Source organism: Melanerpes formicivorus, unplaced genomic scaffold (genome assembly GCF_026170545.1).
Source record: "Melanerpes formicivorus ecotype bairdi unplaced genomic scaffold, bMelFor1.0.p_v2 SCAF_10, whole genome shotgun sequence".
NCBI classification, from domain to species: Eukaryota; Metazoa; Chordata; class Aves; order Piciformes; family Picidae; genus Melanerpes; species Melanerpes formicivorus.
Window position 1 is genome coordinate 22,372,985 of NW_027142362.1, and position 24,113 is coordinate 22,397,097.

General features: G+C 56.0%; 1 protein-coding gene across 3 annotated transcripts in view; it reads left to right on the forward strand.

Moving 5' to 3' along the window:
* The window catches only part of LINGO1 (leucine rich repeat and Ig domain containing 1), an 88,160-nt gene extending 64,450 nt beyond the window's left edge, over window positions 1–23,710 (forward strand). The window contains exons 1-2 of one of the 3 annotated variants that reach the window (XM_068144257.1): window positions 4,116–4,530; window positions 21,080–23,703. In XM_068144257.1, coding sequence (XP_068000358.1) covers window positions 4,525–4,530; window positions 21,080–22,933 — 1,860 coding nt within the window. In that variant the 5' untranslated portion in view covers window positions 4,116–4,524 and the 3' untranslated portion in view covers window positions 22,934–23,703. Of the gene's footprint in view, window positions 1–4,115; window positions 4,531–21,079 lie in introns of those variants that run through there. The other 2 variants (XM_068144256.1, XM_068144258.1) reach the window with 2 other exon arrangements.
* The last annotated feature ends 403 nt before the right edge of the window (window positions 23,711–24,113 follow it).

Consider the following 24,113-nt stretch of genomic DNA (forward strand, 5'->3'; position numbering starts at 1 on the left):
TTCCTGGACCTTTTGTGGGATTCCTGGACACGTGTTCCAAAACCAAGAGGGATGAGCACGTCCTAGCCAGCCCCATTGAGGGGCAGGTCTGCTCTCTGCTGCCCGGGCAAGGAGGCTCCATCCCTCGTGGAGTGTGCAGGTGCCGGCTCTCAGGGAGGGAGCTCAGAGCAGGGATAAACTCCTGCCTCCTGCCAACAGAAGGGAACCATCTGCCACAGCCCGTTATCATCTGAGGATGGCAGTGGCAAAGAGCTGGAGCATCTGTCTGAGGGATGAGCCCCTGCAGATGGACACCCAAATGTTTTTGCCACTCACTGCAGGTTTTAAAGAGGAAAATGTTCAATGAAGCCCTGTGAGCAGAGCTGCTCTCCGTGGTGCTCATGGATGTCAGGACAGGAGAGTCACACCTGGAGGGCAGGGATGCCCCTTGTTTTGAGTCACTCCACACTGCAAGGAGGTTGACCCATCTGAGTGGGTCTTTGTGGTCTCCCACAACAGCTGGATGCCAGTAGAGGTGATGGGAGAGGGAAGAAAATGCGTGTCTGCTCCAAAGCTGGCAGCTGCAAGTAGATAGAGGCTGTTAGTGGGGACAGGACAGGAGAGCAGTTCCAGCGAGGTGTGATTGTGTACTTCTGGCTGTTCCCAGCTCTGCCACCTGGCATGCTACACCTCAGGGACCTTAAAAGTAAGCTCTCCCTTACCTTAACACCCTCCACAAAAGCATCCCTTTGCCAGGAATGGGAACATCCATTTATCCCATTCCTCTTCCCTTTATGCCCTTCTCCCAGGTACCATTACAAACTTACCCCTCTGAGCTCCATCACTGCTGCTCTTCAGGCAGGACCTTCATACCAAGCATGAGCTAAGGGTGGGCTGTGTTACCCCCTGCACGCATCATGGTCTCAGTCCTCAGAGTAGTAGTTTGTCTGTGGCAGTGAGATGCTTGCAAGAAGTGTCCCACAAAAAGAAGAGGACAGCTGGACAGTCCCAGGTGGATCTGGGCTTCTGGTGCTGTGTGGAGTGAGCTGTGCTGCTCACTGGTCCATGGGGGAAAGCACCTTGGCTTCACTTGTGGGCAGCTGGCCAGATCACTCACTCCAGGAGCTCACTGCTGCACCAGAGCTGCATGAAGGCACTATTTTGAGGCAAGGAGGGCACAAGAGATCTGCCAGCACAGACCTTAAGATTTTGGGTTGGTAAATGCAGAAATGTGGAAGCCTTTGGGCCTTGTGAGCAGAAGCCAGTACAGTTCCTCCTGCAGAGATTAAAAGGGTTGCTTGCTGCTAGATCTGCCTTTGTCTGAGGCATCCTTGAGGCTGCTGGGTAAAGAAGTGTTGCCCTTGAAGTGTGGTGAGAGATATCCCTCTTCATCTGGAGGAAGAGAAAAGCCCAGATGCCCCTCTTAAATTCTGATGCCATGGATAAGGGCCTTTGTATCACAGTCTCACAGTATCACCAAGGTTGGAAGAGACCTCGAGGATCATCGAGTCCAACCTGTCAACACAGACCCCATGACTAGACCATGGCACCAAGTGCCACATCCAATCCCCTCTTGAACACCTCCAGGGATGGTGACTCCACCACTTCCCTGGGCAGCACATCCCAATGACGAACGACTCGCTCGGTGAAGAACTTCCTCCTCACCTCGAGCCTAAACCTCCCCTGGCGCAGCTTGAGACTGTGTCCCCTTGTTCTTGTGCTCTTGTGCCCAGCTAGGAGAGTGTTTAGCAAGAAATGCTTTCTTTTCACTGTGCTATCCGTTTTCCCCATCACCTCATTCCACACTTCCAGCCCAAACACAGCAAACCAGGGCTCTGCTCCATCACCATGCCTAGCACAGCAGTGCTGCCCTTAGCTGTCTTGCTACACCCGAGTCAGAAATCACAGAGAAAAGGCAGGCTTTCCACAGGACTGATCTGTAGGAGAGGTGTGCACAGATGCCATCTTAGCCCAAAAGCTTGTCCCCTGCTTCTGCTCACCAAGTTCCCTGTCCTCTGCCGCTCGACACAACGCTGGGGTGGGGACAACCATGGGAGCTGATGTGGGAAAGATGGTCTTGGAAGGCCCCCTGCTTCCTGGCAGCGTATAGCAACGCTCTCGTGTGGCCACCAGTGCTGCCTGCATGGCGTGCGTGCCCTGTCTTTGTGGAAGGGTGAAATTTCTCCCTCTCACACTAGACGATGCCAGAAATTATTCTGGAGTGTTATTATTGAATACACAGTGCCCTGCACTTTAGTGGGACTTTAACCAAGGGGGGGTGGGAGGGATGGAGCATTAAAAACGGCACTCTAAGCTCTTAGCCTCTCTTTTGTCCTCTGTTTGTTTTTCCCTGGCCGCATTCAGATTGCCGGCTTTGTCTGCCTTTGTGAAGTGCTATTAACATCGATGGCATCTCTGAAATGGCCGTAATAATAAGGGGCATCGATCTGTGTTGGGGAAAGGTCTGAGGACCACTGAGAGGGGCCCGGCTGCATTTCCTCGATGCCAGGAGCAGAGTGCGCAGGCACACTCACATCTGCGCTCACCCCGCGGCTCTCCTTTGCCCAAACCCACATGAGGCCGCACCCCTTGATGGGCACCCACCCTCCCAGCCATGCCAGGGTGAGTGCCCACGGGAGGAGAGGCAGCAGGCTGGGAGTGGGCAGGAGAGCCGAGCAGGAGCCGGGAGCTGAAGTGATTCAGCTGGCAAGCTCGCCATGCCCATCCTTTGTTTATTCTTGCTCCACGCAGAAGCTGGAGTGCGCCGGGTAGGAGAACCATCTCTGTGGTGAGCTCCAGGGAGGTGGCAGCCTCTGACAGAGTGTGGAGTGGGGCTTGCTAGCAACCCACTGTGTGCACACGAGCTCGGGACAGCCGCTGGGCTCCCCTGCTCCATGGCAGGCACGCATGGGCATTTGGCAAGCACGGCCACAGCTCTGGCACGCTGCCCAGCAGTCTCCCTGGAGGCTCAGGGAATGCCATGGCGCAGGAGAGGCTTGGGGCTAGCACACAGCTCCGCTTCCCCAGGAGGGAGAAAAGTATGCTCCACAGGGATGCCCTGCATAGGAATCTCCACCCCCCGGTCTGGTTAAATGACTGGTGGAGGAAGGCCAAGCCTTAATCTTCCCCAAATGCTCCCACCGGCTGAAAGAACCGTCCAAGTGAAGACCTGTGGGACCCAGCAAAGGGGCTCCGACAGGATCTCCAGACCTGGCCCGCGACAGCTCACGGGGCCCTGATGCAGCTGCCTTCGGCCCGCAGCTGGCCACACCGCAGGGACAGCTATGTGGACGCAGGGCAGAGCGGGAAGTACCGCAGGAGAGCCCTGGCGGGAGGAAGCGGGAGGGGAAAGTGCACGAGAAGCAAAGTTTGTGTCCATTACCGGCAGAGAAACCAGCCTGCGCTGGTGGAGCCGGCGCTGGGCAGCACTGCCACTGCTGTCCAATTAATCCGCGTCCATACTAGAGAGGGGGAGCGGTGGGCAGCGCTGGCAAGTCTTCACTTGGTGCTGAGCCAGACGCCACCAGCTCCATGTGCGCCGAGCCCCCGAGGTCACCAGCTCCCAGATCTGCCCTGAGGCGTCCCCCCTACCTCCTGCAGCCTGCTTCCTCTCGTGTGCTGGGTGGGGAGCAGAGCAAAAAGCGGAGCGAAGCGCTCTGCAGGTGACGGACAGCTCCGAAATCTGCCGGGAAGCCCGGCTTCTGCCCTCAGCTGGCTCCGGGTGCTCCCCGGGTCCCTCCTCCGCCAGCTACAGGGCTGCACCAGCGGCGGCGGAGCGGGGGCTGCCGGTGTCCGCTCCCCCCCCCCGGCGAAGGGTGCCCGGTCCCTGTCTGCCGCCGCACGGCGCGGACAGGTGCTGGGGCTGCGGTACCACTCCGCCAAACGCACTGCTGCCCCTGCCCCGGTACCCGCGGGGGGCGAAAGGTTGTTCCCACCCCGCAGCCCCCCCCCCCCCCACCCCCCCCGCTTCTCTTCCCCCTTCTCTGGCTCTCGCCCCCCCCTCGCCGCGCTGGAGCGGGGGAGGCGGCGGGAGGAGGGGACTGGCCGCTGCCGCCGCCGCTCCGCGCACCGCCCCGCGCCCGCCGCCGGCTCCTCCCGGAGGGGAGGCGGGGGCCGGTGCGGCGGCGGCTCCCAGCCTGGCCCCGCCGCAGCAGAACCGGCCGGCGGCAGCGGGCGTGCCGGAGCCCGGGCCGAGCCAGCCCGCCCGCCCGCTGGGGCGATGCCGCCGCCGCTACCGCCGCTGTCACCGCCGCCCCGCAGCGCCGCCGCCGCCGGCAGCCCGGCGGGAGCGGAGGGGAGGCAGCTGGTCGCCCCGCGTCCCTAAGGGCGGCCCCGGAGCGGGCCCCCAGTGCCCAGTCCGGCCCCGGCCCGGCCCTCCCCTGGGCTCGGGGCTTGGGTGGGGGCGGCTCGGACCCGGGAGCGCCGCCGCCTCTGTGCTGTCGCTGCGGAGAGGGGGAGCTGCGTTACTGCAGGTGGAGGGCTTGGCGGAGGGGGGGCCGGGGGAGATGCCATTTCTGACCGAAGGAGATCGCCGGCGAGAATGAGATGCAGGTAAGCGAGACGGGGATGCTGGAGCGAGGAAAAAGGCGCTGGCGGGACCGGCAGGGCGCGGGTGCTGGAGCAGGGGAGGGTGTGTGGGGGTTGTCCGTCCCTCTGGACCAGAACCGCGCCGGTGCTCGGGGGCACCGGGCTGGGAACTTGGTGCGTGCACCGGAGAGGACAGAGCTTGGGCGGGTGTGTGTGCGGGGCTCTTTCTGCGGGGCTGTGTGTGCACGCCGCGGGTGTCCCAGGGTGCGGGGCCGGGTCGCGGGGAACGATGAGAGGAGGGATGGGAAGGGACAGCTTTGGGAAGCGTGTGTCCCGGGCCCTGCTGTCCTCCAGCCCCTCCGGGGCTGATCCCGCCGCCCCCGTCGCCCTGCTCGGTGATGATGTCCCCGTCACCCTCCAACACCCCCGCGCCTCTCCCCCGCCTTCCCCCGCAGCCCCTACCCATCCTCTGCGGGAACGGACAGCCTGCGGCCGGGCGGGGCCGGTGCGGGGCCGGGGGTCCCGGCCAGCGAAGGGCTGGAGCTCGCTGCTGCTGAAGCGAGCGCAGAGCTGCATCCTGATGTGGGAGCTCTCATCCTCCTCCCAGCAGCTAAGCAGACGAGTTAGACGCTCTGGAGCAGATTACGGATTCAGGTAGGGTATGGTCAAGAGAGCAGCCCCTGAGCCGGCTGAGCCCAGCTCCCTGGCCAGCAAGGGTTAATTTAGGAGGAGGAATCGTCTCTCTGCCCATCCCCAAGGGTTAAATACGGGCAGGGGGAGCTCAGCAGCCTGGAGTGACCAGGCTGGAGTAAGGAGCAGCTATGGGGGGTGATTTTTGAGGGCGGGGGCTCACCTCTCCATCACCAGCACCCCATCCTGGAGGTAGGTGAGTCGGGGCCGTGGGCAGTTGGTGCCGGGTGGGATGATCCCTCAGGCTTTGGGGGAGGGGGGGGGGAAGGAGGGAGGGGTGGTTCTGGGGGACACTGAAAGGTCCTCCAGCATGGGCTCAGCCCTACATACAGGAGCCGGCCCAGAGAACTGGAGATGTTGGGAAGGGTCGAACTGTCAGCACAGGCTCAGCCCTTGGGTTTTGTCTGACAGAAAAAAAGAAGGGGGTTGATGTTGAAGGGGCTTCACAGGGTAGCCGGGAGGGATTTCAAGGATGCCCAAGACCCTGCTGGCCACAAGGGCTTTGTGAGCTCTCCAGGGCAGTGCCATTGCTTGTTGCTCTCTGATACCATGTGTAGGTTATCGGATTTTTCACCTTGCACCTTGGAAGTATAAATAGCCTGAGTAAAGGGTGGAGGCATCCAGCAGGTGCTGGAGGTTCCGACTCTGAGAGGAGCTGGGAGTGTTGGCGCCGTGGAGGTGATTTGCACTGGGAAGGAGGGACAGCGGGTGAGCTGAGTGTGGGCACCAGAGGGCTCAGGTCTCCATGCCACGGGTGCATGTTGTTTGGCATAGCCAAAGCTCTGCTACCTCTCTTTGCCTGTCACTAGCCCTGCTATTATCTGAGCAGTCACCAGACATGGTCTTTCTCCAGCAAATGCCCTTTCTAGAAAGCCACTCTACCTGCTGGCCTGCAGCAGGGGACAGGGGTGACAGCCCTGTGCTTGCCCTCAGCCTGTACTGTTCTCCAGCGGGCAGCATGGGGCAGAGCAGTTCAGGCATCCTCAGGAGCATCCCCACTCCATAGATCTGCTCCTTAGCCCTTCTCCCTCCGTCTCCCCTTCCTCTGCATCACCTATTGGAGCCCTGCTCTGAAATGATATCCCTTTCTTCCTTCCACATCCCCACCCCAGCCCTTCCGCCAGCCTTAACCCTCTCCTCGCTGCTCTCTCACTTGGAGCAGCCCTGACCTGACCTTCACGCCTGCCTGGAGCTGGCTGGGGACCAGTGATGTGGCTATGCCTCCAGCCAGCTACCGGGGTCTGTATGGACCTTACTGGGGCTGTATGGACCCTACACTGGTGCTGCCTGTGCTGCCCAGCCCATCCCCACCCCACAGACAGCTCTCCCAGTCCTACACCAGCACCACAGCCCAGACCTTTGTTCAACCCTCTTCCTCCACGCCCATTCCCTTGGTTTCAGATGCAGCCTTGTCCTTCTCCTGGACCTCTTGCTACTGTAGATGGCCAGTCACACCCTGTGCCCAGGTGGCACAAATTGGGGCAGCCGAGCTTTGCTGGTGCACGACGCCCAGCTCAGCCCTCCACCTATCCCGATAGCGTGGGCTGGGGCTTGGTGGGAGAAGCCTGGGCTGGCAATACCTTCTTGCCTGGTCCCCTTGGCTTTTTCCTGGAGCACATTGGTGCAGTAGCTTAACACCACGGAGGAGAGGTGGTGTCTGAAGCTCTTAGCCTGGAAAAAGTGGTAAGCAAGGCCAGGAAAGAAATGTGTCTCTGAGCTAATGTCTTTTCCTACAGGCATGCTGGGACAATTTTCCCCATAGCCAGGCCCTTCCAGTCCTTCCCCAGTACTTGTGGCTTCTGGGACAGGGACAGCTGCTCCCTGGAGACAGCAATGTCTCCAGTGGGGGCTTTGCAGGTTACCAGGCAGCAAGAGGGGGCTTCTCCTCCTCTTTTGGCTGTAAACTGCCAGCCAGCAGCCTGGAGCCGGCAGGGCCATGGGCAGTGACAGCAGCCCGCACCAGGTGCTGGGGCACCCCCCAGCTTCCACTGGAGCTCTCGTGGGATGGGCAGGAATGACTGGAAGAGATAGTGGAGCTGAGTGTACAGCAGCTGTGGAAGAGTCAGGTTTTCCAAGCCTCTTTGTGGCGGGATTAATTACAAAAGGAATGGTTCTACTGGTGTAATACCGTACCGTGCTGCAGTTACTCTACACCTCTAACGTAATTGCTCTGTGATACCACTAATTACCACTGTTTCATATCACTGGAAGGTTAACAGCATGACTGCATGACTTATTATTCCTTTTGTTTCCTATTTAATACAGCCACTGTAGTGATGCTGAAGTTTAGGCTGTCTGATGTATGTAACAAGTACAAAATCCTCTAACTTGAGGTTTGCTTTCAGGGATTGATAAATCACTCTATAACAAGGGCACAACGATCATGTAATTACAGTGTAATAATGGTTGCTGAATTATAAAGCACAGCTGAACCTGCTGTGGGTTGATAAGGATTAAGGCACCCCATCAGGTGTTGCTTCATGCATGTGGTTGTCAGTGGGCTGTGACAGGCCTGGGGCTGTTGGGTGTGAGCTGCTGTGACAGCTCTCGGGTGATAGGTGTTGGGGCTGGAGGCTGGACTCCATCCCCTCAAGGCAGGAGACAATGTGTTTGCAATGGGCACATCTCTGCAGGTGCTGGTGGAGGAAAGCTACTGCATCAATCCTCTTGTGAAACTTCAGGGGTGCAAGTTGCTGGAGAGACACTTCACCATGTCACCTCAGCTGAGCCTTGCCAAGCCCTTGGCTTCTGCCTTGGCTTGTGGTCCCCTTGAGCAGTGCTGGTGCTGGAGTGCATGTCTGCAGCACTGTTGCCTCAGGTTGACTCTCCTCCTTATGTGGTAAATGCCACCAGGAGCTCGACGTGCCCGCACTCACCCTTTCTGCTCAACACCAGCCACCATGGCAATGCTTTGGCAAGAGGAGGGCACAGCTGGCAATGCAAGTCACGGCACAGCTTGGTGAGGGAGGGTGTTTGCCCAGCTCTCAAACACATCCAATGCACTGAGTCAGCACCTCTCCTCTGTTCTCTGCTAAACCCTGAGATGGGGAGGGAGCAGAGTTTATCCTAGCATGAGCAGAAATGGCTTATGGTGGGAAGGGAGCCAGAAGAGCTTGTCAGGTAGCGGGGAAGGCTGGGATGAGAGAGAAGGAGGTTACAAATGCTTAACTCAAATCAAACAGCTCCAAGAAAAATGAAGGGAGGAAGCCACTGAAGGCCATGGCCTCAATTTTCTTCCAAGTCAATTTTCCCCCCTTCTCTCTCTCCATCTGGGGGAATAAAATTGGAGCTTGCAGAGGGGAATTGCTGCATGGCAAGAGATCTCCATGGCTTTGCCATGTATCCCAGCTCCCTGTGACCCTGGCTGGGGACATGTCTTACTAACAGCCAGTGTTGGTGGCTGTTTGACTCTGCAGCCTTTGGGACTGTCAAGGCATGTGTGATAATGCAGATGGAGAGTAGCACCTGAGGACAGGGATGGCTTGGGGAAGGGAAGGAACAACAGCCGTGGCCCCCCCAGTGTTTCCCCAGCCCTGGAAATGCTGTCAGCATCAGTGTTGCCTCTGCCCCCCTTGGCATGGCTAGCCAGGAGAAAGGGAGGTCACACAAAGGTGGCCGTGGCTGAGCTGGCACCATTAATTGCCAGCCTGACCCGGGCAATTGGATAAATGCTGATAAATGCCACAGAGCCACATCTCCTCTGGAGCCAGGGCAGACAGCACCACCCCTCAGAGCAGCAGGTCACGCCGGCTGGCTCAGGAAGGGGGAACAGCGGGGGGAGTGCTCAGCTTGAGCAGAGACCCCACACCACTGGAGGTGACGACTGTGCTGGGGCAAGGCCTGGGTGAACTTCACCTTGCAGGAGCAGCAGTTAGGAGTGGCTAACAGAACCCTTTGGGCCACGCCTTGCCCGAGGTTGCCTCGCACAGGGGTTGCACAGTGGCACTGATGCCATGGCAGCTGCATAGCCATGGTGGGGTGAACCGTCCCATGAGCCCCAGCAATGGCTCAGTCCTCCCTCTGATCTCACCAGCACCTTGGCCAACATCTCTTGCCCTCCATGGCATGTGTCCACACATGGATGCGACTCCTGGGCTCCAGAGGAGATCAGAGGTGTTCCTGCTCAGAGGCCAAAGGCTGTGGCCACTGAAGCTCTCCTGTTCTTTGTCTCCAAACTGGACTTGGTGTCTTGCACTAGGGGTAGTCCTGTGGGTGAGCCAGAGGGTCCCCAGAGGGAGTGAGCACAGGGTGAGGAGGTGCAGGCCTGGACTTTGCCTCCTGCAACATGATTCCTGCAGCACAACACCATCTGGGTGATGCTCAAGTGGCAAAATACATGCTGGTGCCCTCAGACTAGGCTGATTCCCTGCATTGGGGGACAGGCTGGCCACTGCCCCCCAGGAGAGGTGACCATGACCACCCAGCTCCTGCCCTTGCTGCTAGGGTGTCCCTGGGCCAGGCATCTGTGGTGCAGCCCAGCCCTCTGCCCCAGCACCTCATGCTGCTCTTAGTTATCTCAGTGGGATCGAGAATTAGTACTTTTTTTTTCTCGTTTCCTTTCCTTTTCTTCATCAGAATGCAAAACATTAAATATCACTGTTGTAATTATGGTTAATTTCATAACCAGCACCTTAATTGGATTGGTCTCTGATGGGGAATTCTCGTGGGAGGGAGAGGCAGAAATATTTTGACGTGATCTTTTCTTTCAGCTCTTTGTTTGGATTTGACATGTTGAGTGGGAAATGGGAAACAACCGATTTAGACCTCAGAGGCAACCTGGGGGTGGTGAGCAAAGTCTGAGCACTCTCAGAGGCTCTTCTTACCCTCTGTGCAGGCAAACCTCTCCCTCCCACACCTGAACCTGGCCTTTCCCCACTGCTCCCTTGAATTGAAGGTGGTCACAGTGTGCCGCCTCAATACGATCTCACCCAAAGTGTGAGCCGGGGGAGCTGGGAAGGCCATTACAGGTGAGCACCAGCCTGGCAGCTTGCTTCTGCCCCAGTTCTGCTGGCATGTGGCTTGGGCATTGCACCACAAAGCAAGCAGAGCAACGAGGATTGGGTAGAGCAACGAGGATTGGGTAGAGCAACGAGAATTGGGTAGAGCAACCAACCAAATGGGAGCCGTGGCTGTGCTTCAGCTGAACATGTGTTGCAGGTGCCAGCTGAAGGAAAGGAGTTAGGGCCATAGTGGTGAGCAGTGTGAAAGCCTCCTAACCCAGCCCATGATGGGGGAGCAGCCTGGGGGAGCTCTGCCAGCTTTCAGTGGATCAGAGTCTTCTGACAGGACCTCAGGGATGTGAGAGACGCCCAAAGGGAGACTTCCTTTCTGCTGGGAATTGGGCAGGCAAGGGACCACCAGCACCCCCTAGCCCAGAGAGGGACACCAGCCCCTTTTGTTCCTTGGTTCACCCAGTTATTGCAGCACTGCTGCCTGGGGCAGCAAGGCCCACGGTGTGGCCCTGAGGCTCAGCTGGGAGCACGCCATGCCGTGGCCATCCTGTGGAGCTGATGTGCTGCTGCTTTGGGCTTGAGCTACGGTTTGCTCTCGGAAACACGGAATTGCACTGCCATTAGGTGCTGCCATTAAACTGATTTGTGCTCAGCCTGTTTATCCTTTTCCAGTGGGAAACGGTGGAGAAGCTGAAGCGAAATGGAAACCCTGGCCTTGCATTCCCTGTGTAATTTCTATGTGCTGTATTTCCCCATGATTACTTTTGTTCTCACACACGGCCCAGAGAGCAGGCTCTGTGTTATTATCCACACTACTGGGGAGAGGGAGGAAGGGGTGGAAAGCACTGCTTTCAGCTCGAGCAAAACACAACAAAACCACTCCAAAGCAGCCCTCTGCTGAGGGCAGTGGGGAACCGCTCCCTCCCCACCGTGAGGCCCTCCTTTTTCTCCATGCCCACAGGCTCAGCGTAGGCACCTGCTGGAAGACAGAAAAGGCCAAGGAACAGCAGGGATCCTCGTGGCAGGGCTGAGGCTGGCACCCCTTGGCACGGCCATTAAACCCATTGTGCTTTTCGCCTCTGCACCAAGCCCTTCCCTGGCACCATGCTGTGGGACAGTGCTGTGCCTCCTGGGACATGTTCCCAGAGTGCTTGGGGCTGAGATTTGCTAAGGCACAGCACTTGCAGCCAGCAGCAGGTCAGCCTGGGGGACCCTTGCTGATGAAATCCATGCATTACATTGTATGAAACTGCCCCCTCAAAATCCTAGACTTTCCAGTGCTCTGTCTTCTCCTCTCAACCAGCATTTCTCACCCATTCATTCTTGCTGGGGAGGGGTCTGAGGTTTGGATGCAGTGCCAGGATCCTAGGAACTCTGTGCACAGCCCCATTTCCTGCAGTGTAATGGGTATCAGTGGGGCTGGCAGCACCTGGAGCCCAAATCACAGCCAGACCACATCCCACCGCAGGGAATCTGGCTGGGAAGGGCTGTTGAGTTGGGACACCTCATTCCCAGGCCCATTTGCACCCCCTGCGCCCAGCTTGCTGGGCATTTAGCTGGCTGCAGGATGGGCAGGCTCATCCAGGGCTCAGCCAGGGCTCAGCACAGTTTGTTTTTATCTAATCTATTTTATTGTTGAATGAAACAATAACAGCAAATACAGGCCCTGAAGACAAGCCATAAATAATGCAAAAATCAAACAAGCGAGAAAAGGGGGAAAGAAGAAAGAATTATACATGTAAAAGCTGCACAGAGAAAGCCAGGCTGGGAAGAGGAATCTGCTCTCCACGTTTACCATCACTCAGGCTTTCTTTGGCTGCCTCTTTTCTTCACTTCTCTCTTACTGGAAATTCCTGCATCAGTAAATTTGTTACTGTGTGACTGAAAAGAGTGACCGGGATGGGGAGAGCAAGGGAGAGCTGGGAGAGGAGGTGGGTGGAGAGGAGTGGGACTTTGGTCTGTTGCAGCCCCTTGAAACGGCCCAAGCCTGCCACCTCGCTCTGCCCCAGAGGCCCCACACCAGGTGACCTTGGAGGCTCCCTTCCAACCTAATGCTTTCCATGATTCTGTTCCGTGAAAATGCGACATGGATGCAGGGACGTTGGTCCTGGCAGCACAGCGCAGACATGCCCCCTGTTCCCCACACAGCTTGTCCTGCCCATGGGGTGTCACAGAGCCAGTGCAGGCTGTGCTGGGCTGCAGTTGGCCTCTCCAGAAAGGCTTCCAAGGCCACCTATTTTAGGCAGCAGTATAAAAATATCAGAGCTGGTCCTGAAACGAGGTAAATCAGCAGGTTTCCCTGGAGTCAGCGAAGCTGCCGCTTTTATGGCCTCTGAAGCCCTCTTGCTATTATCCCAGAAGTTTCCAGGGGAAGATGCAGGACTCCAGAGCAGCCCTTGTGCTTTGCTAGGTGCCCTGCATTGGTTGTAGGGCTACTGAAGGGTTGCAGCATGGGAACAGAAGTGACACCGTAAGTACAGTCTAAGCTTAAATTAAACAAGGATCATAGCCTTGGAGAATGGTTTCAGTTGGAAAAGACCTTCAAGATCATGGAATCCAACCATTATCTAACTCTACAATGACCAGTTCTTGGCAGCAGTGTTGCCTCTATAGCACTGCAGGCTCTGGACGTGCTCACAGGTTCCCACTTGCTGCAGCTGCCTAGTGCTTGGGAATTTGATTTGGAATTTCCACCTTCAAGCAGCGGCTGGGACAAAGTGGCACAGACTAGTGGCTGTTAGAGAGGGCCACATCACAAAGCTTCAGTGATGTCACCCTTGGGACTCTGTGGAGTGAGTTTATTCGTGGGGCCAGGGTGTTGGGCTGATTTGGCATTTGCTCTCCTGCTGAGCCAGCCCTGGGTAAGGGAGGGCAGAAGGTACCAAAGGTGCTGCCCCCCATCGCTGCTAGTGGTCCTGGGTTGCTGATTCTGGAGCTGACAGGTGCTCCAGCCTTGGTCTGGGTGCTGAGCAGAGCTTCAGGGTGCTGCAGAGCTATGGGATACCTTTATGCAAAGGCTGGTGGCTGGAGGGGATGGGATGTCCCCAAGTGGGGAGCGTTGGAGAGGGAGCAGCCACCCCGGCCAGGCATTTTGTGGTGCCCCAGGGGTGATTTGTGCATTGGGATCACCATCAGCTCAGCCTGGCAGGATCTGTCCATCCTGCTGATGGGACACTGGCACTGGCCACAGCATGGAAACCATCCTCAGAGGCTGGTGCACGGGTCTGGGGAAGCAGGAAGCCAATGGTGAGCGGACCAGCCATGGAGGCGAGCCCATACAGACATGCCATCTGCTTCTGAGCTGGAGGAAACATGCTCTGGCAGCAGGGTGACTTTGTACCAGCAGCTTTTCTGCTACATCAGGTGGTGTCCTGCCCCTGACACAAGCACAGGGTCTAGCAGAGGCACTGTGCAGCTGCTCTCTGGCTGATTCAGCAGCACTGCAAAAATGCTCTGAGCCACCCCAGCAGCACCAGGGCCATGAAGATCCATCCCCCACCCTCCAGCCCCAAATCCACACTGCTGCCCAGGTAGGACCTGTTGCAGAGCCCTTAGCAGTGCTGGGGCTGCTCTGAGTACTCCTGGGGATCTCAGGGAGTGCAGAAGGTGGCTGGGTGCCCTCCCCAAAAGGCCTTTGCTCTGGGGATAGCCTCATCCCACAGCCAGCGTGCTGAGGCTCAGAGGGTGCCTTTGTAATGTCATTGTGACCCTGGTGGCTCTCCCAGAAGACTGCACAGACCTTTCTTTCACTTCTCCAGTGCAAAAGTTTCCATAGCCCTCAGAAGAGCCCAGGATGTTTTCCATCCTCTTGTTGCAGCTATAGACAGGGAGATAAAACCATCTACAGAGACCCTCATGCTACGCTGGTGCTTCCTCTGCTTGGCACTTGCTCATCACTTGGGTGCCTGATAAGCTGGGTGCCCTCAAATGAGCACATGAAACATCCCAGCGACCCACTCCCCATCCACAAAACCAGAAATCCCAAGGGCTTGACAAAATAAAGCAAGCAAAAGGAGAAGCCACATTTCACTAACTGGGACACACCCTTCCCAGCATCCCAGCGCACACCAACCTCCTGCTGAGCCAGCCCTAAACATCTCCGGCACTGGAGTCCCAAGGCCAACCCTTGGGAGGTACTCCCCCAGCAAATGCAGTTCTCCTGCTCGTTGCCTTGCAAGCAGAAAGAAATGAGCCTGCTCCCAGCTCTCCTGACCACGAAGTGTGGACCTGCCAACCGGCTGTGGCAGTGCTGGGCCAGCCTGTGTCCTGACCAGCTCAACTGACGAGTAGGGGAGCGTGGTTGGCGCCCAACCCGAGCTCCACGCTGCACTGCACCCCTACACTCCTCATTTCTCTCTCGCTAGCTCAGGGCTTTACACCCCCAGCATCCACGGCTGCCTTTGCAATTACTTATTGATCACTTGTCAGGATGTTTTCTTTGCTGATGGGGCACTGAAGCATGTGCAGCCAAAGGGAGCAAAAAGCCATCAAACCTGGAGAAGCAAAGGTGTGAGGAGGCTGAGCAGCTTCTACAGAGATGTGATCGCAGCAACAAACAGCTTCAGTGCAACTGCTTTGAGCTTCAGCATCCTGCAGAGATGACCGGGATCTCCTTCCCATTGCCCTGCTCCAATAACCTGCCTGCTGAGCCTGAAAAACCACTCCCCAGCCTGGCTCTGAGCCATGGCTGGTTGTCCCTCCACCGTACATATCTGTCCCTGTGTAGGCTTCAGCATATCCAGAGATAAACCAGTGGACAGCTGGGCCAAAGCCTCCCCCTTCCAGCATCCCAGCCCCTCAGCCTACTTCAGAGCTTTTTTTCCCCTATATACCTTCCTCCCCTTTTCATAGAATCATTAAGGTTGGGAAAGACCTGCCAAGCTCATCAGGTCCAACCACCAACACCACTACGCTCACTAGACCACGTCCCAAAGTGCCATGCCCACATGCGTTTCGAAGACCTCCAGGGATGGTGACTCCACCGCTTCACTGCTTAGCCAATTTCAATTCCTGACGCTTTTGCCCTTGGTGCTTCCCTGACTCAGTGCCCTGTGGTGCTGGGGGCGCCCTGTTTTGGATGGACAAGCCTGTTGCCAGGAGGAAACGCCTCAGCAGGGCGGCTGCTGCAGGCTTCTAGTGCCAGCCTGGTGGTGTTGGTGCCGGGAGGGGATTTGTGTCTTGAATACTTCTTTGTGCTCTTTTACCACCTGAGAGCAACTGCCAGAGCAGATCAGGTTGCCACACGCCTATTCCAGGCTCCTGCCTGGGAGCAGCTGAAAGCAGATACTTCAGAAGGCTGAGCAGAAGCCCTGGGCTGGAGAGTCACACCTCATGTGGGCAGCAGGAGCTGGTGACCCTGGGCAGCTCAGGGGACTGGGGATGGTCTCCTCTCTGGCTAACCTGCTGTGACTCATAGCCTTGCATGGCTTGCTTATGTGTCCCCACTGCCCTGAGAAAGGTTCACCTTCTGCCTATTTCTCCTCTTCTCACGCCCTCCTGTGCTGATTGTGGAGGAACTGGGATCAGGACAGGACACAGGGCAGTGTGTTCTCATGTTCTTTCTTAACAACCCAGCCATTACTGGCGGCTCACAGTGACTGCAGCAGCAGCTTCCCATCACCTGTGCTGTGCCTTCAACCACACCCTCTACTGCCCACCAGCCAGCCCTGGCAGCACTCAGGGCATGCTTTAGGCTTTCTCTGGTTTCTTTTTACCCCTGTGAAGCAGCATGGTACCAGGAGGAAAAAAACCCTCCAGCCTATGTGCTCTGGCCCCTGCACCCACCCATGCCTGACCATCCCTGGGCACTGGGGAGGGGGGAAACACCTGTTCCCCAGGGACTGGGGAGAAAAAAAGGAGGCAGAGGGAGCAGGTGGGGTAGGGAGGAGGGAGAGACAAAGCAAAAGGGCCCACAGACGCATGCTGGATGCAGGGGAATGATGGAGAGAGGAGGAAACGGGCAGGAACGTGTTTGGCAAATTAAAGCTTCTCCCTTTGTTTTGCTGCTCTGCAGATAGCTACAGGAACACTTAGCGCAGAGCCTGGGGTCTGGATAAGCAACTCTTTTAGCAGCAGGAAAGGTTGTTAAATATTTATTTGTAAACCTGGAGTCTTTATCTCTAAAACGTAGTCAAGTTCAATAAAATTTGATTTAGCTGGAGCAGCTCAGAGGAGCCGAGCACACGACTCCGCGGGCTGTGTCTCAGCAGCTTTCTGTGAAGCTGGAAGCGCAGAGATGGAGGTGAGCCCATGGCTGACCTGTGCCCCTACCTGTGTCCCCTGTCTGCATGCCCCAGAGCACCACAGCAGGAGATGAATGGGGTGGGGCATGTGTTCCCCAACCCTGCTGAGCCCCCACAGCACTGTGCCCCCCTCACTGGGGATGTGGCTTGCTTTGTCCTAAATTGCCTGTTGTCATCTGATGCTCCAAAAGCATGTGGTTCAAGGGTGGCTGTCTCCCTTGTAATTTATGGCTGCCAGGTGGGGGTGAGAGCTGACACAGGGATTTTTGCTGCTGCCTCACTCTCAGTGCAGCAGACACGTTGCACGGTGCCGAGGAACACCGGCCTGACCCCAGCCACTGGGCACCCCTCTGGGGCAACAAGTATGGGACAGCAGTGACAGCAGAGGGTGTGTCCAGGTGTGCTGCCCACCTCCTGGGGAGCAAACCCAGGTGCCAAGCCTGGGCTTCCTCCTGTGTCATCACCATGTCAGGGCAGCCTGCGCCCATCGTGATGAGAAGCCCGTGCACGTCAGTGCTCCAGCCCAGCTCTGGGCTGCATTGACAGGCACAGGTCCAGAATAGCATCTTTCCTCCCAGCGTTGCTCCCAGCCAGAGACGCTCAGCAGGTCCTGCTGCATTTAGCACCAAGGCAGCGTGGCTCCAGCAGGGCCATCTGTGCCTCTTGGGCTGAGTCTTTCCCCGGGGAAAGGAGGAGGGGTTGTACTTCAGAGCCTTTGTCCCCAGGCAGCAGGGTGGCGAGGACAAGGGTCAGTGGATGCCATGGCTCTGGGCATGACTTTTGCTTTGGTCTGCACTGGTTTGCTCATGGCCTAGAAGCAGTGAGTCCAGCAGCTGCTCCTTTCTTATCAACTGTTTTTTAATGTGAGAAATGAGAGCCCTGGCCATGCCAGAGGGCTGCAGCTCTCCCTGGGCTGGCCTGACCTCTGCGTCACCATCTGTGGCCTGATCCTGCCTGGCAGCTCATGCTGGGCTATGGCTCAGGCACGGTTCACAGCCCTCAGTGTAAATATGGGAGGGCTTCAATTTTTGGGAAGCCCTTGGTGGTGCTTTGTCTCCCTCACTTCCTGGTTTCCTGCAGGCAGCAATTGCTGGGAACAACCACTGCTGTCTCTCCTCTAGTGATACCAAACCTTCTCCCCAGCGTCACCCAAGCCCATACGAGGTGGCTGCAGTCCCTCACGCAGCTGGCATCAGGCACAGAATGGCCAAAAGGCCATCCCTAAGTTTGGGGTGAGGCTGGCTGATGTGACACGAGCTCAGCCTCTCTGGGGGGGTGTAAAGCCATGTGTGGGTTGTTGACCTCAGCACACACAAAAATCACGATTCGAGGAATTTTTGGAGGGCACCTCTTAATATCCATCTCACCCTGAGGCACAGCCATTCCTTTCTGAACCAGCCAGAAGTAAATGGGAACCAGAAGTGATTTAAAGCTCATCTTAGCCGAGTATTTTTCAGCTTATTCATTGTCTTTCTCCCGAAGCTCTTCCACGACTCTGGCTATTAAGATTACAGATGTTTTTGTCACGGATTGTGTTTATCACAGATTTAAATTTAGCTGAAAACTAATAACATGTGAGGTGTGTCTAGACTTTAATTCCACACGAGTGGGCTTGGCTGGTCTTTAGCACCACGTAGATTTCACTTCATTCATCTGTCACCTCTGTGCGTAGACTTTTGCCACCACCACCACCACCACCACATCGGTCCAGCAGCCCTGGCTGCTGCCCCTCCACTGAGGTGGGTGTGGGGACCACAGCACAGTGCCAGATGGGTTGCAGCTGCAATCCCCTTCCTGCTGGTGGAGAGGCAGGATTTGACCCAGGGGAGGACTGGGCTGAGGCAGGAGCCACGTGTGGGGCAGTGGAACTGGGCTCTGATCCTCTCCCCATGCCCAGCAGGGACCCATTGCGTGGCTGCACGCGCAAGCAGAACTGAAATTCCAGCTCAGCACACGGCCAAATAAGGCCGGCTGCCTGGCACTCTAATGAGCTGAGGTCTTTTCAGCACTGGTATAATTAAGCCCCTTGACTGTATTTTGTTTTGCATGTGGTGTTTGGCTTCCTTTGATGGCTTTCTCAGCATGGCTGCGAGGAGCGGGAATTGGTTTCTGAGGAACGCCGGCTGAGGGAGGCCGCACGCAGGCCGCCTGCATTGGCAAGCAGGATGGGCAGCAGCAGTGCCACCAGCACCTCGCAGGCAGGACGATGGAGAAGAAGAGGGGCACGGGGCAGCATGGGGAACCCCAGCAGCTCAGCTCTGGCCTGGGCTGTGCCACAGCCTGGGGTGTAAATCCAGTGTTGCCCTTTGCCTCAGAGCTGCCAACCGGCGCTGCCATCCTGTCCTGCAGTGCAGGCACGTCCCTCCAGCAGGTCCCATCCCAGTGGCACCCTGATGGTAGCAGCTGCCCAGCTTGTGTTTGTAAGGCTGCCCAGCACTGTCAGCACTAGGGAGGTGATGACATGGGGAATGATGGATTGCAAATGCCCAGCAAATGGCTCTTTGCTGCCTGGCCCAGGCCCAAGTGAACCCACTGAAATGTTTCCACTGGACTGGGTTGGGCAGGAAGGAGCTTGGCAGCACTGCCAGGGGAGCTGTGTAGGATTGTTTCCTGGCACTGCACCACTCCACTCTGGGGGTGATGTACTTTGGGTGGTCCCCAAGAACCAGCCCCACTGCAGGGGCAGCAGGGAAAGGGGACAGAGAAAGACAGCAAACTGGGAGGAAGCCACAGGAGGCTTGCTGTTGGGACTGGGACACCAGGACCTCACAAATTGAGTCACAGAATCACTGAATCATTAAGGTAGGAAAAGATCTCTAAGAACTTCAAGTCCAACCATCAACCCAACCATGGCCACTAAACCATGTTCCAAAGTGCCATGTCTGCGTGTTTTCTGAACATCTCCAGGGATGGTGACTCCAGCACCTCCCTGGGCAGCCTGTTCCAATGCCTGACCACTCTTTCAGGAAAGAAATTTTTCCTAATCTCCAACCTAAACCTCCCCTGGCACAATTTCAGGCCATTGCCTCTTGTTCTATCACCTGATACTAGGGAGAAGAGGCTAACCCCCAGCCACCTGGGTGGTGCACCAAGGCCTGGTGGTTTCAGAAATGGTGCTGGCGGATGTGTTTATGGCCAGTCCATCATTTTTCATCCTTGCATCTTGCAAAGAGATTTTTGAACAATTTTTTTTTGGGGGGGGGGACCCAAAGTTGTATTTGGGTCATATATCTGTGTGAAATGATGGCTATAAAGCGAGGCAGCGGAAGCCATGCATAGAATGCAGACCAGACCCATAAATAGCGCTGAAGCAGTAATGTACAGGATAGATAATGATGGATACAAACAGAGCCAGTGGAAGTAATGCATTGAGCAGATCCAGCGATAGCCATAAATAGCAGCAGTGGGAGCAATGCGGAGCGTGCACAGAACAATAGATATAAACACGGGCCGGAGTGGCTTTACAGCTAATATGTTATATTAATATGATCTGATCCCTTCTAACAGCTTCAGCAACAAGGAAATAAATGCAACAGAGGCAATGCAGTGGGAAATGCTCACTTCTGGCTGCTAATGGGCTGGGGTGGTTGGAGGACAGGGCACAAGCCAGAACATAACTCCTGAGGAGGTGTCCCAGCCCTGCTGTGGAAGGCAGTGGGAGGCTAAGTCCTTCATGGTTGAGAGCAGGCAGACCCTCTTACCCCACTGATTCCCTTACCCCACTGACTCCCTTATCTCACAGACTCCTTTACCCCACAAACCTTCTTAACCCCATAGACTCCCTTACCCCACAGACCCCCTTATCTCACAGATCTCCTTACCAGACATACTCTTTTACCCTATAGAACCCATCACCCCACAGACCTCCTTACCTTATAGACTCCCTGACCTCACAAATTCTCTTACCCCATAATTCTTTTACCCCACTGATCCCATTACTCCCCAGACTTCCTTACCCCACAGATCTCCTAAACACATGAATCCCATTACCCCATAGACTTTCTTACTCCCTACACTCCAGACCTCACATCAGTCTATACTTACTCTGTAGCCACATGAGCTCTGTTGCTGTTTCTCAGAGGTGAGCACTGTGGGTCTTCGCCTCGCAGGCAGGCATGGCCCAGAGGCAAGGGGGGGACACGAAGCCCAGGCTGCTATGGAGCCTGGAGGAGCCTGGGAGGAAAGGGGTTGGTTCCCAGGGAGCCATTGCCATTGCTCCCCACTCAGACACTCTGCTCCTAGCTGACCCCCAGCAGGGTTCCCCCAGATGCTTGATCCCATGCTCAGCTCCTGTGTTTGCAAAGCAGCCTTTATATTCAGGCTCCATCTACAGGGAACAGAATAATTTCAAGAGCTTAAAATAGGATGTAGATGGATGTGTTTAGTATTAAATTATTTTTTTTTAAGAAGCTGAGGCAGCGAGGTCTGTCTGACACAGATTCCTCAAGGCTTTCCACTCAAAGTCTGTGCACGTTCAGTCATCCAGTGGAAAGTAGGGGGGGTGGGGAGGAGAGATGGTCCTGTAGCCAAAGGGCTGGATTTCATCTGGAAAATAAGAGCCTCTGCTCTTGCCTCAGCAGTGCCTCTCACCTCGACAGCAGCTCTGCCAGAAGGGTGAACCTTTTGCCGTGCCTGTGCCCGTTGTTTTCTCACCCCCACCTTGGTTTTTCTCTCCCCTGTTACCTGCAGGTGAGAGATAGGATGGTAGCTGGGGAGGCGAGTATGCGCAGCCCAATCCTGGCCTGCTGGCAGCCAATTCTCCTGCTGATGCTGGGATCCATCCTGTCTGGCTCCGCCACGGGCTGCCCGCCACGCTGCGAGTGCTCTGCCCAGGAGCGTGCCGTCCTGTGCCACCGGAAGCGGTTCATGGTCGTACCTGAGGGGATCCCGACTGAGACCAAGCTGCTGGACTTGGGCAAGAACCGCATCAAGACACTCAACCAGGATGAATTTGCCAACTACCCACACCTGGAGGAGCTGGAGCTAAATGAGAACATTATCAGTGCCATTGAACCCGGGGCTTTCAACAATCTCTTCAACCTCAGGACGCTGGGGCTCAGGAGTAACAGACTCAAGCTGATCCCCTTGGGGGTGTTTACCGGACTCAGCAACCTTACCAAGCTAGATATTAGTGAGAACAAAATTGTGATCCTCCTAGACTACATGTTCCAGGACTTGTACAACCTGAAGTCTTTGGAGGTGGGCGACAACGACCTTGTCTACATCTCCCACCGGGCCTTCAGTGGCCTCAACAGCCTGGAGCAGCTGACCCTGGAGAAATGCAACCTGACCTCCATCCCCACGGAGGCCCTGTCTCACCTTCATGGCTTGATCGTGCTGCGACTGCGCCATCTGAACATCAACACCATCCGGGATTACTCATTCAAGAGGCTGTACCGGCTCAAGGTCCTTGAGATCTCACACTGGCCCTATCTGGATACTATGACATCCAACTGCCTCTATGGGTTGAACCTGACCTCCTTGTCCATCACCCACTGCAACTTGACGTCCATCCCATACGTGTCAGTGAGGCACTTGGTTTACCTCCGGTTCCTGAACCTGTCCTACAACCCCATCGTCACCATCGAGGGCTCCATGCTCCATGACCTGCTCAGGCTGCAGGAGATCCAGCTGGTAGGAGGGCAGCTCACCATGGTCGAGCCCTTTGCCTTCCGCGGCCTCAATTACCTGCGCATCTTGAACGTGTCGGGGAATTTGCTGACCACCCTGGAGGAGTCGGCCTTCCACTCGGTGGGCAACCTGGAGACGCTCATCCTTGACAACAACCCCTTAGCCTGCGACTGCCGGCTGCTCTGGGTTTTCCGGCGGCGATGGAGGTTGAACTTCAACAAGCAGCAGCCCACCTGCGCCACGCCTGAGTTCGTCCAGGGCAAGGAGTTCAAAGACTTCCCCGACGTCCTCCTGCCCAACTACTTCACCTGCCGCCGAGCACGGATACGGGACCGCAAACCTCAGCAGATCTTCGTGGACGAAGGCCACACAGTCCACTTTGTCTGCCGGGCAGATGGAGACCCGCCCCCCAGCATCATGTGGCTGTCTCCCCGGAAGCACCTCATCTCTACCAAAACCAATGGGCGGCTCACTGTCTTCCCTGACGGCACACTGGAGGTGCGCTACGCCCAGATCCAGGACAATGGCACCTACCTATGCATTGCCAGCAACGCGGGTGGCAACGACACCATGCTGGCCCACCTGCATGTGCGCAGCTACTCCCCCGATTGGCCCCACCAGCCCAACAAAACCTTCGCGTTCATCTCCAACCAGCCCAACGAGAGCGATGCCAACAGCACGCGCGCCACCGTGCCTTTCCCCTTTGACATCAAGACTCTCATCATCGCCACCACCATGGGCTTCATTTCCTTCCTGGGCGTCGTGCTCTTCTGCCTGGTGCTCCTCTTCCTGTGGAGCCGGGGGAAAGGCAACACCAAGCACAACATCGAAATCGAGTACGTGCCGCGCAAGTCTGACGCGGGCATCAGCTCCGCCGACGCGCCGCGCAAGTTCAACATGAAGATGATTTAACCAGGCGGCAGTTTGCAAATAATAATAACGGTGTTGGTTGGTCGTGGTTTGGTTTGTTCTGGTTTTATTTTATTTTTTTGTTGTTTCTTTCTTCTTCTTTTGTTTTGTTTTTTTTTCTCCTTTTTTTCTTTAAAAAGAAAGAACAAATGAACGAATTAAACAAAAGAAATACTTCAGAAACAAACATTGCTACAAACAATACCGACCTCTGTCCTCCCACCACCCCCTCCGCCCTTCCCCCTCCCCCCCCCCCAGACCACTGCACCCACACCCTCACCACCTCTTCCTCTTTCTCCTCCTCCTCTTCTTTATACCAGGAAAACATCCAGCTGATGTCTTCAGGCCTCCCGTTTGTTTGTAAGGACTCTTGTCTGATGGACTCTGGTGTCAGATCTAACTCTCGAGAGGGAAAAACAGCAGAAGGGGGGGGGGGAATAAAAACAAAAAATTTTAAAAAAAGGAAAAAAAAAAGGGAAAGGAAAAAAAAAAAAAGAGAAATAAAGTCAATAAAAAGTTACAAACTTTCTTCTGTAACTTTGATTTCAATAATTATGGATTTTTATGAAAAAAACTTGAAATAATAAAAACAACCCTATTTCCTATAGATAGTTGGAATGCAAAAGCTTGACTTCTTGATCTGTCCAGTGCCGTACCTCTGGCGAGCGCTCCCTTTCCAGCCACCTCTCCGAGAACAGCCCCAGGCCAGGGCGAGGCTCCAGCTGACACCAAAGTTTTACGCTCTCCCAAAGGCACTTCTGGCTCTGTCCTGGGCCCTGCACAGCATCAAGAGGAGTTTGACTTTTTTTACCCCAAGGAGCAGTTGTGGTTTTATGGCAGGTTCCCCCGCTTGCCCCCAGCATTCGGGGGTTCAGGTCACAGCACTGAACATAGTAGGACTGTGTCCACCTGCCTGCTGCTCGATGAGGAGGATGTGAAGCCCTGTCACAGAGCTGAAGCTCATCGTGCCCTCCATGCTTGCGTCCCCAGGCTGAGTGCCAGCTAGGCCAGGCTTTGCCCAGGTAGTGCTAGGGGTGCCTGGGGGATCCCATTGCTTCTTACAAGGAGAGAGGACTTTCTGCCAGCCATTGCCAGCAGCACAGTATCACAGTAGTATAACTAAGGTTGGAAGAGACCTTGAGGATCGTCGAGTCCAACCTATCAACACAGACCCCGTGACTAG